Here is a 15,706-nt window from a genome sequence, read left to right as displayed (position 1 = left end):
TCCCATCATCCCCAGCCACAATAAATTTTAGCTGGAGATGATGGGAGTTGTAGTTCAGCAACATCTGGAGTTCCACAGCTTAGGAACCCTTGGGGCAGGACAAGTGTCCTACCGAGCTTCGGGAGCTGCGTGTGCTCCTGGTATTCAGTCATGTGCTAGTGAAGAACTAGGTAGGAGCAGGGAGTGATCACCTGTGAGAAGGAGACTGGGTAGGTTGGCTTTTCCTCCTGCCACATTCAAGTGCTGAATACAAGTGCTGGGTAGGATGGTACCATAGGTTTCCAGTCCGCTTCCAGGCTAGATTCAAGGTGCCAGTCTTGACCTTAAAGGTCTACATGGCTTGAGGCTGGGGTGCCTGCCTGACTATATTTGCCCAAATGAAACTTCCAAGGCCCTCCACTTGGCATCTCAGGCCCTGCTCATGACCCCACCACTAACAGAGTTCCAGTTGATGGGGACTAGAGACAGGGCCTTTTCGGTTGCAGCCACTTGGCTTTGGAATACCCTCACCAAAGAGCATCAACATGCTCCCTCTCTCAGTTTAAAAAAAACAACAGTTTAAAAGACATCTTTTAAAAGAAGCTTTTAAATGTTTTATCTGCTGCTTATGTCTGGTAGGTTCTTTAGTTTTTATGGTTTTCACTTTCTAGCTTTATAAATACATTTTAATTGGAAACATTTTTTTTAAATGTTATTTTAAATGTCATTTTAGCCTGGTCTTTTAACTTGCCTGGTCTTTCGACTTGTCCCATTCAAATGCAAATCAGGTGACAATTCATACTTGCTACCACAAGACCAGTTCTCCTCCCATAATTCCCAGAGATGTAGTCCAGCAACATGAAGGCCCCTAGGTTGGGAAACAGTGCTAAAGTTACTATGGAGCAGTGTCCTCTCTAACAGGGATTCTCAGATGATGTTCATTTCAGCTCCCAGAATCTCCCACACAGACCATTGCAGTGGAGGATGATGGGAATTGTAGTCAACAATGTCTGGGAATCCCTGTTACAGGAAACATTGCTCCTGACGAGTAGTACTGAGTAACTTTATCTGTAGGTCAGCCAATAGTTTTAGTATAAGGAAACAAATAGCTGAGTTTTGCCTGGAAAACAAAACAAAGTACTATCTTTCCCCCCTTCCCCACTAGGTCAGTTATGCTTTTGTTTCTCACGTTCTTCATGACAAAACTCAGTTTCCCTTTGTCTACCGGATGGTCCCAAAAGAAGAAACCACATACCTAGGGATTGTCAAATTGCTCCAGCATTTCAGATGGACGTGGATTGGCCTCATCATTCCAGAGACTGACAATGGGGAAAGGTTCATAAGGACCTTGACCCCTTTGCTCACAAGTAGAGCTATCTGCGTTGCCTTCTCAATAAGCATCCCAGCATTGACAACAGAAACCGTCCTCTCTTCGCCAATTTCAGAATTCAACATGTGGAACGAGGTCAATGTATTAGTTTATTACGGGGAGACTCGCTTCTTCTACACTACAATTTTAATAATGCAGATATTCGTTGATTTGTATGCTATGCCCATTGTGGGGAAAGTTTGGATTACCACAGCGTTGTGGGACCTCACCTTGACCTTGTCTTACAAGGTGTTGTCTTCACAGCAGGTCTGTGGGTTTTTCTCCTTCTTAATACAGAGAAAGAGAAAAGCAAATTATGGTAATTCTCCAGCATTTTTCCAAGCTATGAAGGAATTCAGTGAGAAATCGTATGCCTGTTCGTATTCAAAGCCTGCATTGTCTGTGAAAGGCAGGACAAGGTGCAGAGAGAAAGAGACCCTGGAGACCCTGCCCCAAGAGGTGGTGGAAAGAATACTCTCTCTAGACAGCTACAGCATTTACAGTCTTGTCCATGGAGTGGCCCGAGCCTTGAACGCTGCATACTCATCCAGATCCAAGCAGAGGATGGTGATGGGTGGAGACAGGCTGCAACATCAAAGGCTACAGCCATGGCAGGTATGCTGCTCCTCCAGAGAGAGTTCTACTGAAAATCATAATTTCCCATAGTTAAACTATGACGTGAATTGAGATTCAGCTACTGAGATTTCAAATGTAAAAGTGGGGTAAACTGTTGCATTGAAGAATCTAAGGTTGTTCTCACCACCAGAGATTCCTGGGAAGGAGAGAGTTAACCCAGGAATCTCAGGTTGTCTGGGGCACCCGGAGTCCTCTCGACCCAGCATGGATAGCCCAGATCCACTATTGAGGGAAAAGGTGACCATTTCTCGCATGACTTGGCTGGGGGTGGGTGATGTTTGGAGAAGCCAGTGGCGCTCCTGGATTCTCTCCGACCAGGCAGGCAAGGTGGGGGTGTTGGTTGGGGGTGGGTAGGGTGTTGCCAGGCATGGAGCGCCTGCCCGGGACCCCCCAAGCAGCAAAGGAGGATGGCTGCAGAGGCTTCTCTGCTTCAACTTGGCACCCTCCTGCTGCTACTGCGGCTGCATCCCTGCACTTCTTGCTCAGCACTAGGCGTCTATCCCCAGTGTCCTCCTGGTTGGTGTGCCCCAATGTTGATTTTCGTCACTGATTTCTGCCGTTCCCGAGCTCAGCATCTGACACAGGTGGCCAGAAAAACAAAACAGGCACACACTACAGGCTAGAGCAAGGAATGGAAGGCAGGCAGGGGGGCGGATGAAACGCAGGGAGGTCTTCACAGTACTCAGAGCAGACCATAACGTGAATTACTGCCAATGGCCAATCTACACATCAAAAGAGAAGTCCTGCAGCTTTCAAGAAAGCTTGGGTTTTCCAAGAAAAGCTGCCACTAATCGAGGATTTTTTTAACCCCAGGCATAATTCGGGTCAAACTAGAATTCGAAGTAATTTTTAACAGTAATTTGAGGAAAAGCAGAGTCCATTGTATACTGGTCCCTGTTAGGGACATAGGAAGCTGCCATATACAGAGTCAGACCATTGGTCTATCTAGCTCAGTATTGTCTTCACAGACTGGCAGCAGCTTCTCCAAGGTAGCAGGCAGGAATCTCTCTTAGCCCTATCTTGGAGAAGCCAGGGAGGGAACTTGAAACCTTCTGCTCTTCCCAGAGCGGCTCCATCCCCTGAGGGGAATATCTTGCAGTGCTCACACTTCAAGTCTCCCTTTCTTAGCTATGGGGACAAGTCATGCTTGCTACCACAAGACCAGCTCTCCTCTCCTCTATTCCCCTCAGGAGATGAAGCCACAGGGACTTCAGGTTTAATCCAACTGATATGTGGACTCGCAGCCTCCATTCAGGAGGGGATGTGGGCTCAACGCCATGTGTGAAAAACCTCCAGGCTAAACATACCCAGCTCATTCAACCCTTCTGCATAGGACTTGGTTTCCTCACCATCTTGGTTGCCTCATTATTTCCCTCACTCCAAATGCCCCAGGGGAGTAGCAAGGTTGGAGTGGGCCCAGAGACAAGTTTTTAAAATGGCCCCCACCTCACTGAAGCTCAGCTCATAAAGCAAACAAATCTTAAATGAGGCTGAATAGTGCTAACAAAAAGCACAGGAAAATTTTACACACACACACACACACACACCCCTATGTGCCACAATAGAACATCATCCTAAATTATTTTTCACAAGTTTTGTCAATTGTGGACGATGCAAATCATTTAATGGTAGCTCCAGGTCTTAACACTTACATTAATTTTGGAGGATGAATACAACTGTAGGAAGCCCAGGCGGGTGCGCAGCTGGGGGACTCAGTCATGTGACTTGCCTCTGGGGGGGGGGGCAAGGCAGTGGGCACCCAGACAACTGTCTCCCCTTGCCCTTTTATAGTTATGCCCCTGAAAGGCCCACCAGGAATAGGGGCAAACACGGGCCCCCTCTCCCCTCGCTATGCCCCTAGATAGAACAGAGTTTTTGATTGTGTAAATGCATTCATTGTCACCTGAAGTGGAATTTGCCTCCTCACTAGCTGGATACACCCTGTGTCTCCTTTTGCCCATTTCCTAGGCTCCACAGTCAGAAAACAAATCCCCCCCCCCCATAGTCAGAATTTCTAGTCGTCTCCAAAATGCTGCCGTCAGTGGATAAATGGTAGGGTAAATAATTCAGGTCCATTACTTTGTTTTCACATTTATACCCTGCTCTCTCTCCGAAGACCCCAGAGTGGCATGCATGATTATGTTTATTCTCACAACAACCCTGTGAGGTAGGTTAGGCTGAGAGAAAAGTGGTGGAGTCACCCAGAGCCCTGAGTTTCATGGCTGAACAGGGATTTGAATGTCTGTCTCACTCGTCCTTGTCTAACACTGTAACCTCCCACTTCCACACACATATAGTCAGCCTGGAAGCACATGGCACCCATACAGAGTACTGTGAGCCAGGCATCCCAGAAGGATGTGGACTTGCTGGCTCTGCACCACTTGCCACCCCATGCACACTCCTAACAATGATGGAAGCGGTTTTGTCAAAGAGACACTGTGCCTCACCAACGCAGCGCCCTACTCCCCGTTGCGGGTTGTTAGTTTTTACCTCAAGTAGGTAAAACAGCAGAGCACTAAGGAATGAGCACACACTCCAGTTACAGAGTAGATAGAAGAGGAGGGTTTAGTTCTTGCAGCTATTTAGGGAAAACACATTGAGATTCTTGTAGAACTAAATACTACGTATTTATTGGTTAAGTACACTTGGAGAGGAAAGCCTAGACCTAATAGAAAAGACTATGTGATGAATAGGTAAGGAGAAAGAGAGAGATGTTTCCATCTCAGGAAGAAAATGTGGAAGAGTAAGATCAGGGGTCATAGAGTAGAGACAGGTAGAACAGTTAGGGAGAGCGGTATATAAAATGAAAAAATAAATAAAATAAGTAAACGGGGAGATCCTTACTCACTATATCTACTCCCAGTGCCCCTAGTGGTCATTAGGAGAGTTGGTGCAAAAGGTCGATGCACTGGAACTCCATCTCCAACACTCCCATCATTCCCAACTTGGAATCACTGCACCATCTTGGAATCACTGCACCAAGTTGGAATCAACGCACCACCCTAATCCCATCATTCCCAACTCAGCTTCCTGTTTGCTAAATGCCCACATGTTCTCTGTCGTTTTAGCTTCACGCTTTCCTGGGAAACATGCATTTTTACAATTCTTCCCTGGATGGAGTGTATGTGGATGAGAATGGGGAACTGGCAGCCAAATTTGATAGTATGAACTGGGTGGCATTTCCCAATAAGTCCTTCGGTGGAGTGAAATTTGGGAGTATAGACAGACACGGATCCTCAGAGCTACAGATCTTCATTGACCAGGATGCCACGGGGTGGTCCAGGAGATTTCACCAGGTGGGGGAAGAAACCATGAGCATTTCCAGAGGGGGGTTTTAGCTCGAAATGGAGGGTAGGCATTTATCACACATCAGTCGGATTCAATCCGAAGTCTGTGCCAGATACTGGGGAGTACTTCACATGTGATTTGGATTTTTCATGGCATGTTTTATCCCCAATTTATGTCCTGATTTCCTGATTTATATCCGGGGCTTTAAAAGCCACCAATTTTTGCATAGGTTTATTGGGACAAATTTGAACTCGCAGTAAAGCCTCACAGTAAACTCATATTAAAGCCTGTTGTCTGGGAAAACTCCATTTGTTCCATTTCATTCCCTTGAATATATGTTAACCCTTGCTGACTGAGAAAAGAGGCACCTTTTAAAGTGGTGGTTCTCTTCTATTTAGCAGGCGGAGAGCAACTGGCCCTATCCAGCCCCAGCACAGCATCCCTCCTGTCCCATTGAACATTTTCCTGAGGTGTGATCCATTCTCACATGCTTTGCTCGATGTTCCTTATCTTTATGGTTAGACCCTGCCTCCTTCGAGGTGTGCTGAAAGCTGTCGCCCTGGTTACATGAAGGTGATCCAGGAAAAGAAGCCCATTTGCTGCTATGCTTGTTTTCTGTGTGCAGAAGGGACAATTTCCACTCAGGAAGGTAGGTGATTCCAGGGGGAAGGACAACTATCAGGAAACAAGTCAGCCCTTCGGCCCTTTCTGGGCCTTTCCCCCCTCACAGGAGCCATTTTGGAGGCTGCCACACAACCCAATGGGCCCCTGCATGGCTGTGTCATGACCCCGGCTATGCAGCGGCCCATTGCCCATGTGCAGCAGCCTCCAAAATGGTGGCCACAAGGGGGGAAGGCTCGGAAACAGCCAAAGAATGCCCGAACCAGGAATTTTTTGCCATAAGGAAGGCTGGTGGGGACAGGGGGGAACTCATGTCCCCCCCATGGCCTCGGAGAAGCCCCCAAAAGGGGTAAGTACTAACAAAAAATATTTTTATAAAATTTGACTCGCGAACCCCCCAACCGAACCTGGGAGGGTTCAATGGGGGGGAAACTAAACTGGCCTCGTCTTGTTCAGGTCCAGTTCAGGCTCAAACTGAACCAGGTCAGCCGATTTTGTGCATGACGAAGCCTCAAGACGTTACCGAGTTGGGACTAGCTCATTGACGCAGGGATGTTCCATCTCACGCTGGCTGTTCTGTACCTCAGCAAAAACAGGCAGCTGTTAAAGCAGGGATGGGCAAACCTGGCCCTCCAGCTGCCACAGTGTCACAGAGAACTTCCAAAGGAAGGGGAGAATGGCAATAATTGCATGCCTCTGTGCTGCTGCTGCTGCTGCTGCTGCTGCTACTACTACTACTAATACTATTACTTTTTTAATTCCACTTTTCAACAAAATTTCGCAATGCAGTTTATGTAAACAATGTTTATTTATTTGTAAACAATGCAGTTTACACACACACACACACACACACACAAAGATGGTTCCCTATCCCCAAAGGGCTGACATCCTAAAATAGTATCAGGGGTTTGTGATCAAGTGCACAAACATCTGAAGCTGCCACATGCATGCTTCCTTTGTCTGCATGCACACAGAATGTCGACCAATGATTGTACCCTTGCTTCACCCACTCTTAACCAACAATTAGTATTCACCTTCAAGTTCTAAAATATATATATATATAATAAAAACAAAAACATTACATACTTGCTTCATTTACACAAATTGAGGAACCGCAGTTTAATATGCTTGTGGTTCTGCAGATGTTACGTCCAAAGGCGGAGAACCGGAATCTGGCGTGCCAATAAAACCGAGGGTTCAGAATTGGAACTCCAATCTGAGTCCTTAGGTTGTAAGGAGTTTCATCGCCTCAACCAAGGGTTCCAGGCAGCCTGCGGTACGTCCGAATTTGAAACTGCAGGCTGCTTCCCCTGGAACCGTAGTTGAAAGAGGAAGCCTCTCCCTCAACTCCAGTGTGATTGGCTGTGCGGGCTGTCCTTCAGTAAAGAAGGAAGCTCACACAGCCAGGTACCCCATCTGTTTGCAGTCTCACAGACTGCAGAGAGACTGCTATCGTGAAAGTCCAAATTCGGATGAGAGAGTGGCGGAAGGGGGGAATGGACATGAGCTTCTGCATTACATGTGAATGCAGCTACTAGGGATGTGCGAATCGGTTCGGATCCGAACCGGTTCGGGTCCGAACCGGTTCCGGTTCGGAGGTTCGGATCGAACCGAACCACCCCTGGTTCGGTTCGAATCCGAATCGAACTGGGGGTGGTTCGTTTCGAACCGGTTCGGATCGGTTCGGATCGGTTCAGAAAGCTGAAAATTGGTCAGATGGTAGCTGGCACCCAGGGGTACCTGTCACCCAAACCCCAAAGCAATCTACCAGCCCACCCCACTCCTTTGGGGCAGATCCACTTTCTGCCCCCAATCTGCCCCAAAGACACCCAAACTTCAAAAATTCTCAAAAAATCATCCCTCTGCCCAATCCCCCTGAAATTGGGGTGGTAGCCTCCACCCATTAGGCACTACCACCCCACCCCACTATTTTGGGGCAGATCCACTTTCTGCCCCCAAACTGCCCCAAAGTCACTAAAACTTCAAAAATTCTCAAAAAATCACCCCTTTGTCCAAACCCCCTGAAATTGGGGTGGTAGCCTCCACCCATTAGGCACTACCACCACACCCCACTATTCTGCCCCAGCCCCCACTTTCTGCCCCAATATGCCCCAATCTGCCCCAAAGGCATGAAATTTTCAGAAATTTACCAAAAATCAGCCCTTTGCCCAATCCCCCTGAAATTGGGGTGGTAGCCTGCACCCATTAGGCACTACCACCCCACCCCACTCCTTTTGCCCAGATCCCATGCTATGCCCCCGAACTGCCCCAAAGTCACTAAAACTTTAAAAAATCGCCAAAAATCAGAGGAAGGTCCAATCGACTTGAAATTTGGGTGGCAGGTAGAACACAAGGTCCCCTTTCAAACCAGCTATTTTTTGAGATCCGAACCGGTTCGGTTCGGATCCGAACCGGTTCGGATCCGAACCAAACTGGGGGGATGGTTCGGCAAAACCAAAACCGAACCACCCTGGTCCGGTTCGGACCCGGTTCGGATCCGAACCGAACCGGGAGAACCGGTTTTATGCACATCCCTAGCAGCCACTGATTCAAACAGTTGGCCCATCTAACTCAGGTCCCTCTATTCTGATCCTCAGTCATTCAGAAGATGGATTTTAAGATAATATTGCGAGAGATTAAAGCTGGGGTTTTCTGCATGCAATACATCTCCTCTACCAGTGACCTTTTACCTCCCTATCCCTAATAACCTAGTGAGAACACTTCCATTCTGGACATGGTCTGTGCTCTTCTCTACGCAGTACGTTTGTCCATTTGAATGAATCCATGTACTGTCTTTTGGGTGGAGTCTAGTTTTGTTTGTCTCCTCTTCACTTGCTATACTGAATTCAAAATGAGAGGTTCTCCCTCTTTTTGCATGAGAGACTGTTAGTCTATTTATTGTTTTCTTACACAATGTTTTAGTTAGTAATTAATATCAGATTATTGTTCTTTAGTTCAAGTGGCTTCCTGTACAAGATTAAGTAATGACTCTGAAATATAACCATTGTCAGTCCCTAATAATTTGAGCACAGTGAACATGTCTGATGATTGGATATAGGTTTTCTCACCATAGACACGTCTTTTACAGAATCTAATAGAACACATTACTGTTTGGAAGTTATAGTAGGTGTTATTACAATACAAGCCAGTCTGGATTTTGTTTTGTTTAGATGCAGACCATTGCAATAAATGTCCAGAAGACCAGCATCCCAACAAAGACCAAAATCAATGTCTCCCCAAGTTGATAAGCTACCTGGCTCATGAAGAAACTTTGGGGATCAGCCTAATTTCCATGGCTCTCTTCTTGTCTCTAAATGCAGCTTTGATGTTGGGAGTCTTTATTAAATATCACAAGTCTCCAATGGTCAGAGCCAACAACCGAGACCTCTCCTACATTCTCCTCGTCTCCCTCCTCCTTTCTTTCTTGTCATCCTTTCTGTTCATTGGCCAGCCTGGGAGAGTAACCTGCCTTCTCCGACAAACAACCTTCAGCATCATCTTCTCAGTTGCAGTCTCTTCTTTGTTGGCAAAAACCATCACTGTGGTGGTGGCATTCATGGCCACAAAGCCAGGTAACAGGATGAGGGGATGGCTGGGGAAGAGTTTGGCCAACTCCATTGTTCTTTCTTGTTCTGGTATTCAAGTTGGCATCTGTGCCATCTGGTTGGGAATCTCTCCACCCTTCCCAGACTCCGACATGCACTCCCAGCCTGGACAGATCATCCTGCAGTGCAATGAAGGCTCAGTGGCCATGTTTTATACTGCCCTTGGCTACATGGGCTTCCTGGCTGCCATCTGTTTCATGGTGGCTTTCCTAGCCAGGAAGCTGCCTGGGGCATTCAACGAAGCCAAGTTGATCACCTTCAGCATGTTGGTCTTTTGCAGTGTTTGGGTGTCCTTTGTGCCCGCCTATCTGAGTACGAAAGGGAAATACATGGTGGCTGTGCAGGTCTTCTCCATCTTGGCCTCCAGTGCTGGATTACTGGGCTGCATTTTTATTCCCAAATGCTACATTATAATGTTGAGACCTGATCTGGATACAAAGGAGCACCTCATGATGAAAAGTAAAGATGGTGCCTGATCTTTAGTATATCATTCTTGCCCGAGGTAGCAAGATGTCCACCACTTCCTGAATGATAACAACATACTTGTTCTTATCTTAGCAATGAATGTTCTGAGCAGGAATGAGAACAGAACTCTCTTCCCTTAACACATGGAGATATTCATGGAGAAATAGGTACACAATATCACTGGTTGCTAGTTGTGGCACTATGATGGCTTACAATGTTCTATTGCTATATTCCACATCAGGGGAAAGCCATTTGAATGTTCAAGGTGTGAAAGGAGCTTCTGTCAGAATCTCTCGCTTTCTAGATAAGGAGAAACATTTAAATGTTTGGAGTGTGGTAAAAGATTTAACATAATCACAACTATTGATTACTGTAGAGGAGTGGACCATGAAGATCACCTCCTCACAATTCCCTCATCTGTAGGATCTTTATTGTGTAGCTTCTGTCATCTCCAGTGTGCCCCACAGCCACCACATTTCCACTTAAATACACCTTTCTCCTTTTGCAGCTGGTTAAAGGCTTTAGGCATGTCAGAACAAAAACAAAGAGAGTTCTTTAAAACAATAATGCTTGTTTATTAATATATAAGATTTGCTATGATTACACAGAAAATTAATAAAAGATTTTCAAAGCAAATAATGTTTCCTCTGTGGAGAGGTGTAGCAACTAAAGACAAAGATTAGCCAATAGGAAACTGCCTTATACCAAGTCAGAGCAACACCCCGCCAAGTTTTCGGAGAGGGTTTCTTTCCCAGCCCTACCTGCCAGGATGCCAGGGATTGGAACTGCCACTTTCTATGGTGGGAAGCAGATGTTCTACCACTGAGTTACAGCCCCATCAGCTCACTATCCCAGACTAAGGTCAGATTATCCCTAGCTCTTCCCCAGTGGAACTCACCCCTGCTATTGTATGGTGCAATACGACACCTACAAATCCTGGAAATGCTCCCTCCTTTTCTAGTGCTCTGGGCCCAGCCTGACCCCTGGCAGTTGAAATGGATCCTTCGTGCCTAGGAATTCCACATAGCTTTTTGGCCACGTGTAGCGGATTACAAGCCTTTGTCTCAGAGCAGGAACACGTGGGGGAAGAAAACTACTGAATCATCCCCCCAGCTTTCTGAGCAAGGCTTCTCCCCAAACTCTCCTGTAATCTTGCTACGTTCTAAGTCTGCCCCCACCACCCACTTATCAACAGAGCTTAAATCCCCCCTGGGCTTCAGTGGGATTTCCAGGGAAAACTCTCTTTCTTTTGCTATTGGAAAAGTATACAAAAATCTTCCATGTTCCAGGCTGCACATGTTGCGAAAACTGGTAACTGCTGACCCAGGCTGAGGCGTGGTTACACTAGAGAGAAACTCTTTTCAGTCCCCCCTTTGCTGAGTCAAAAATCCACTCAGAGAGGCTTTTTAAAATTGCAAAGAACAAAAAGGTGGGGGGGATCTTTATTTACATGTTACAGACTGCTTCAGTCTGAGGCTCTCTCAACTTTTAGTTAAAGGTAAAAATACTCAGTGGTTACAAGAATCCTTCAAAATGCACCCCATATGATATTGGGGAGGCACACTTTAAAAATCGTGCTTACCCAGTTGCAAAGAACATGGATGTTGGAAAATACAAACGCAGCTTTAAAAGCTTACAGATAAACCATCATAGAACAGTATCGGGGATATACAAAGCACACAAAAGAAAACTGAAAGTCTAACGCACAGTCTGACTAAACAAACATTTCCCTAGACTAACTTCCAGAAGCCAGAAGCCCTGGCTTGCTTTGACTTGAACTCATCAAATCCTGGATGAGAATTCAAGCTTCCTGCCCTCCTGACTTCCCAAGGACTTGCTGAAGCGACATTCTCCTGAACCTCCTTGCCACAAGTCCTGCTATTAGGGGTGTGCAAATAGATTTTGTTCCACAGTTTGCGGTAAAGCCGAACCACCACTTGTTCACTCCGACCCTGGACCAACCCGCCCCCCCCCCCGCCCTTTTGGTTGGGTTGCGTGTTTTGTATTTTTTCTGTTTCAATTGGTACCAAATCCGAATCAACCCCATTTTGTATTTTGTCTGAAATTAAGCCTTCCGAATCACCCCAGTTTTGTTTTGTATCCGAATTAATCCAAATCGGAATCTGAATTAATTCAGATTTTTAAAATGGGTCACATGGTCAAAAGAGTGGGTGTGGGTTATACTGCCCAATGAGTGGAAGCGACCACAAAAATTTCAAAGGAATTGTGCAAACTGCTGATTTTTGGTGAATTTTTTAATTTTGCGTGCCTTTCAGATTTTCCCCATAGGGTATGATGGAGGTTTCAGGAAAAGTATAGTTTCATGCCAGGGGGAGGGGGTGATCAGAGTGGAGTGTGGTTCGTGGTAGTGCCACCAAGATACAAGGAAGCTACCACAATTTTTTCAGAGGAAATTTTAAAAATGTGTGTCTTTCAGATTTCCCCCATAGGGTATGATGGAGGTTTCAGGAAAAGTATAGTTTCATGCTGGGGGTGGGGGTAGGGGGTGGCCCAGAGTGGAGTGTGGTTGGTGGTAGTGCCACCAAGATACAAGGAAGCTAACACATTTTTTTTCAGAGGAATTTGGCAAAGGGCTGATTTTTAAAGAATTAATGAACTTACACATCTTTCACATTTTCCTTGTAGGGTATAATGGAGGTTCCTGCAGTCCCATAACTCCACTTGAGGGGCACTGTGGTTGCCCAGAGCAAGTGGTGGTGTAGTGCACATAGGGTGCCAACCACCCACATGGGTTGCCAACCCATGAAGTACAGGGTTTTATTTTTCTAGAGGTGTTCTGAGAGTGAATTCTCTAGTAGCATATGAGAGTGGATTCATGGTTTTTCATTAAAAATCTCATATGCTACCAGAGAATCTAAACTCAACACCTCAGAAACAACAAAGCCCAGTACCCCAATGGGTTAGCAATCCAGGGAGGTGGTTGGCACCCTCTGTGTACTACGCCACCGCTCGCTTTGGGCCATCCCAGTGCCCCCCAGGTGGAGTTATGGGGCTGCTGAAACCTCCATTATTCCCTATGTGGGGAAAATCTTAAACAAGTGTAAACCTCAAAAATTCCTACGAAGTCAGTCCTTTGCCCTATTTGGAATCTGGGTGCACCATCCTTGGGGCACTGCCACCCAACCCACTGTTTTGCCCCTGAAGCCCCACATAAACAAGTTGAAAGAGTGAAGAGAATGATGAACAACAATGATACTTAATTTTTTGGCACAGTTATTTGAGAATTTTGCAGTGGGTGTGAGCCTGTCCCTGTGCACACTAGCACAGCAGCACAAGCCATTTGTGGATTGAAGCTATCTTTCAATAAAAAGACTCCCTCCCAATGGAACAGTGACCACAGGTAGGGATGTGCGAACCGGTTCATGGGTTCGTGCTTCGTGGTTTTGGTACAAGGGGGTTCAATGGGTCGAGGTCGAACTGAACCCCCCTGCCTTTTGTCCAAAAGTGGACCGAACCACCCCCGAAGTTTGCGAACCACCCCCCGAACCAAAAAATTTTAAAAGGGTTTTTAATTCCCCCCCACCCTTGTACTCCCCTTGGGGGAGTTCCTGGAGGCAGATGGGGGTCCGCGGAGGTTCCCCCTCCCCGCCGCCGGCTTTACTTATGCCCTCCTCTGACCAGCTTGCCCACTATTCAGCCGCATTTCAGCCTTCTTCTGGCAGCAGTGGGGGCTGCAGGCAGAAATTTTGGGCGCGCCTGCGTGATTGGGCTGAGGCTCTGTATTCTGCATGGCCCGGAATGGATAGCTCGGAACAAGCCCCAGGAGCGCATTTGAGAGCAGACTGTAGTAGAATTTCCTATGGTGTCGAGGGAAACTCGTTCTTTAAAACTCGTTTTTAAAACTTTAAAACTCGTGATAACTCGTTCTTTAAAACCAGGAGGTGAAGGTTTGGGAAGGGGTGAGGAGGAAGGCGTGAGGGTCCTGGACAGCAAAGCAGTGTTTCCCTTGCTGCTGGAGCCCCAATTACAATTGCAAGGCTGATTTCAGTTCCAGCCCTACCCACACTTACTTAGGAGTAGCCCTGTTCGAACTCATGATTTACGTCTGAGTAAATATCCATTGGCTTGGATTGCACGATGTCTTCCTCTTCCCTCCTAAGAATATACACTTTTCATTTTTTTGAAAAGGTTATCATAAATGTGATTTCTTTTAATGTGCTGGACAGAAAGATTAAGTCAGATTTCAGAAGGGGTCAGAACTTTGTTTTTCTTCATTGATCACCTTTTCCCTGGCTAATCCTTTCCATCTTGAAGCGGAGGCTAAAGCTAAAGGAAATTAGAATGCAGAGGAATTAGGGACAGGGAAAGATGTCAAATTGTCAGGCGGGGTGTGGGGGGTTGGGGGGGACTCCAAATCTATGTTTAATTTAAGGTAGAAATCTTGTTTTGTTTGTTTCTAAAATACTCCAAATGGAGTTGCCAATTATTTCACTAATTCACTCAAAAGCAAATTAGTCTGGAATAGCATAGTCTGGAATAGCATTAGTCTGGAATAACATTAGCATTAGTCTGGAATAACGGGAAGAAGAATTTCTAGATGGACAGGTCCACATACACACAGAAAGTGATAAACCTGGCTGGTAATAATAAATCAGCAATCCTTGAAACCAACGAGTAAAGCAGGAAAGCATAAAAGGCGGCACCGCTCTCTGGAGCGCAAAGAAGACACAACCCAAGAGAAAAGCTGTAGTGCACACACATTCTGGGGCTTGTCAGGACCGAGTCTCGTCCCAAGACTGGATTCTCGGAGCAGATTCCCCAATCCAGAAAACCTAATGTGGATATGAGCAAGAAAGGGAAAAGGAAAGAAAACACAGGTGTCACCCTTCCATCTAGGAGAGTGTTGCACCTTTGGGTTATTGCCGTTAGCAGGAAAGGAGGAGGGATAAGGATGAGGTAAAGCCACTGCAGAAGAATAGCCCAGAGGGAGTGGGTGGCGCGGGTCTTGTCCCGCTTCCATCTCAGTAACATTTCCCAGCCCAGGGTGGATGTTCTTGGCACATTCAGTGCCTATGGTTCCAGCAAAAGTGCCCTCCCTCCCCTGTGCCTGTGTAATTTCAGAACTTTCCTAACCAGCTTCTCGAAAAGCTTATCCACACAATTTATACCATGGCTTTTAAAAAGAGCTTTGGAATTGCATTGAGCTCCCAAAGATATTTGGGTATTGCTGTCTCAAAATGCTGTCTTCCAAATCCCTTTGCAAGGTCAGTTGCATTTCAATCACACTGAATACAACACATTTAACTAAACCATTCAAGCTCAAAACCTTTTTGCATATCTTATCTTCTGCTAATCACTCAGTGCCTCAGCTGGAGTGGAGAGAGTCAGAGAAGTCAATTTCAATTGAAATGCTTTCCCAAAGAACAAAGCATTCGGTCCAAAACACAGTCATTTCGATTTGTAAACAAAAATCTCTATTTTTTAATTCTTGATTTTGTTTTGGTTACAAAACCTCCGAAATTGCCATTTTCGGGCACAAAACATTTTGTACCTGAATCGAAATGCACAAGCCTACTGTTTGGGGCACCTCTAACACCTAATTCCTTCTGCCTGTTATGGTGCAGGAATTGACGTATTTCTGAAACTCTGTGAACTGGTGTTGTGACCCAGAATCTTGCCCTGCCATTACTGCTGGTTCAAGTATTTCTCAGGTTAAGTTCAAACAGGTAGTTTCTGCTCAACAGGATACAAATTCAGAGATCAACTGGTTTTATATGCCAAT

The 15,706-nt window shown here is 46.1% G+C and overlaps 1 protein-coding gene across 1 annotated transcript in view; it reads left to right on the top strand.

Annotated features, from left to right (window-relative positions):
• The window catches only part of LOC128343849 (vomeronasal type-2 receptor 26-like), a 36,493-nt gene extending 26,519 nt beyond the window's left edge, over positions 1-9,974 (top strand). Inside the window, exon 4 of the mRNA XM_053293283.1 lies at positions 9,214-9,974. Coding sequence (XP_053149258.1) covers positions 9,214-9,974 — 761 coding nt within the window. The remainder of the gene's footprint in view (positions 1-9,213) is intronic.
• The last annotated feature ends 5,732 nt before the right edge of the window (positions 9,975-15,706 follow it).

The sequence above is a fragment of the Hemicordylus capensis genome, chromosome 2, assembly GCF_027244095.1.
Source record: "Hemicordylus capensis ecotype Gifberg chromosome 2, rHemCap1.1.pri, whole genome shotgun sequence".
Taxonomy (NCBI): Eukaryota; Metazoa; Chordata; class Lepidosauria; order Squamata; family Cordylidae; genus Hemicordylus; species Hemicordylus capensis.
The sequence above is the reverse complement of the archived record's forward strand: the minus strand, read 5'-3'. Positions and strand labels throughout refer to the sequence as shown.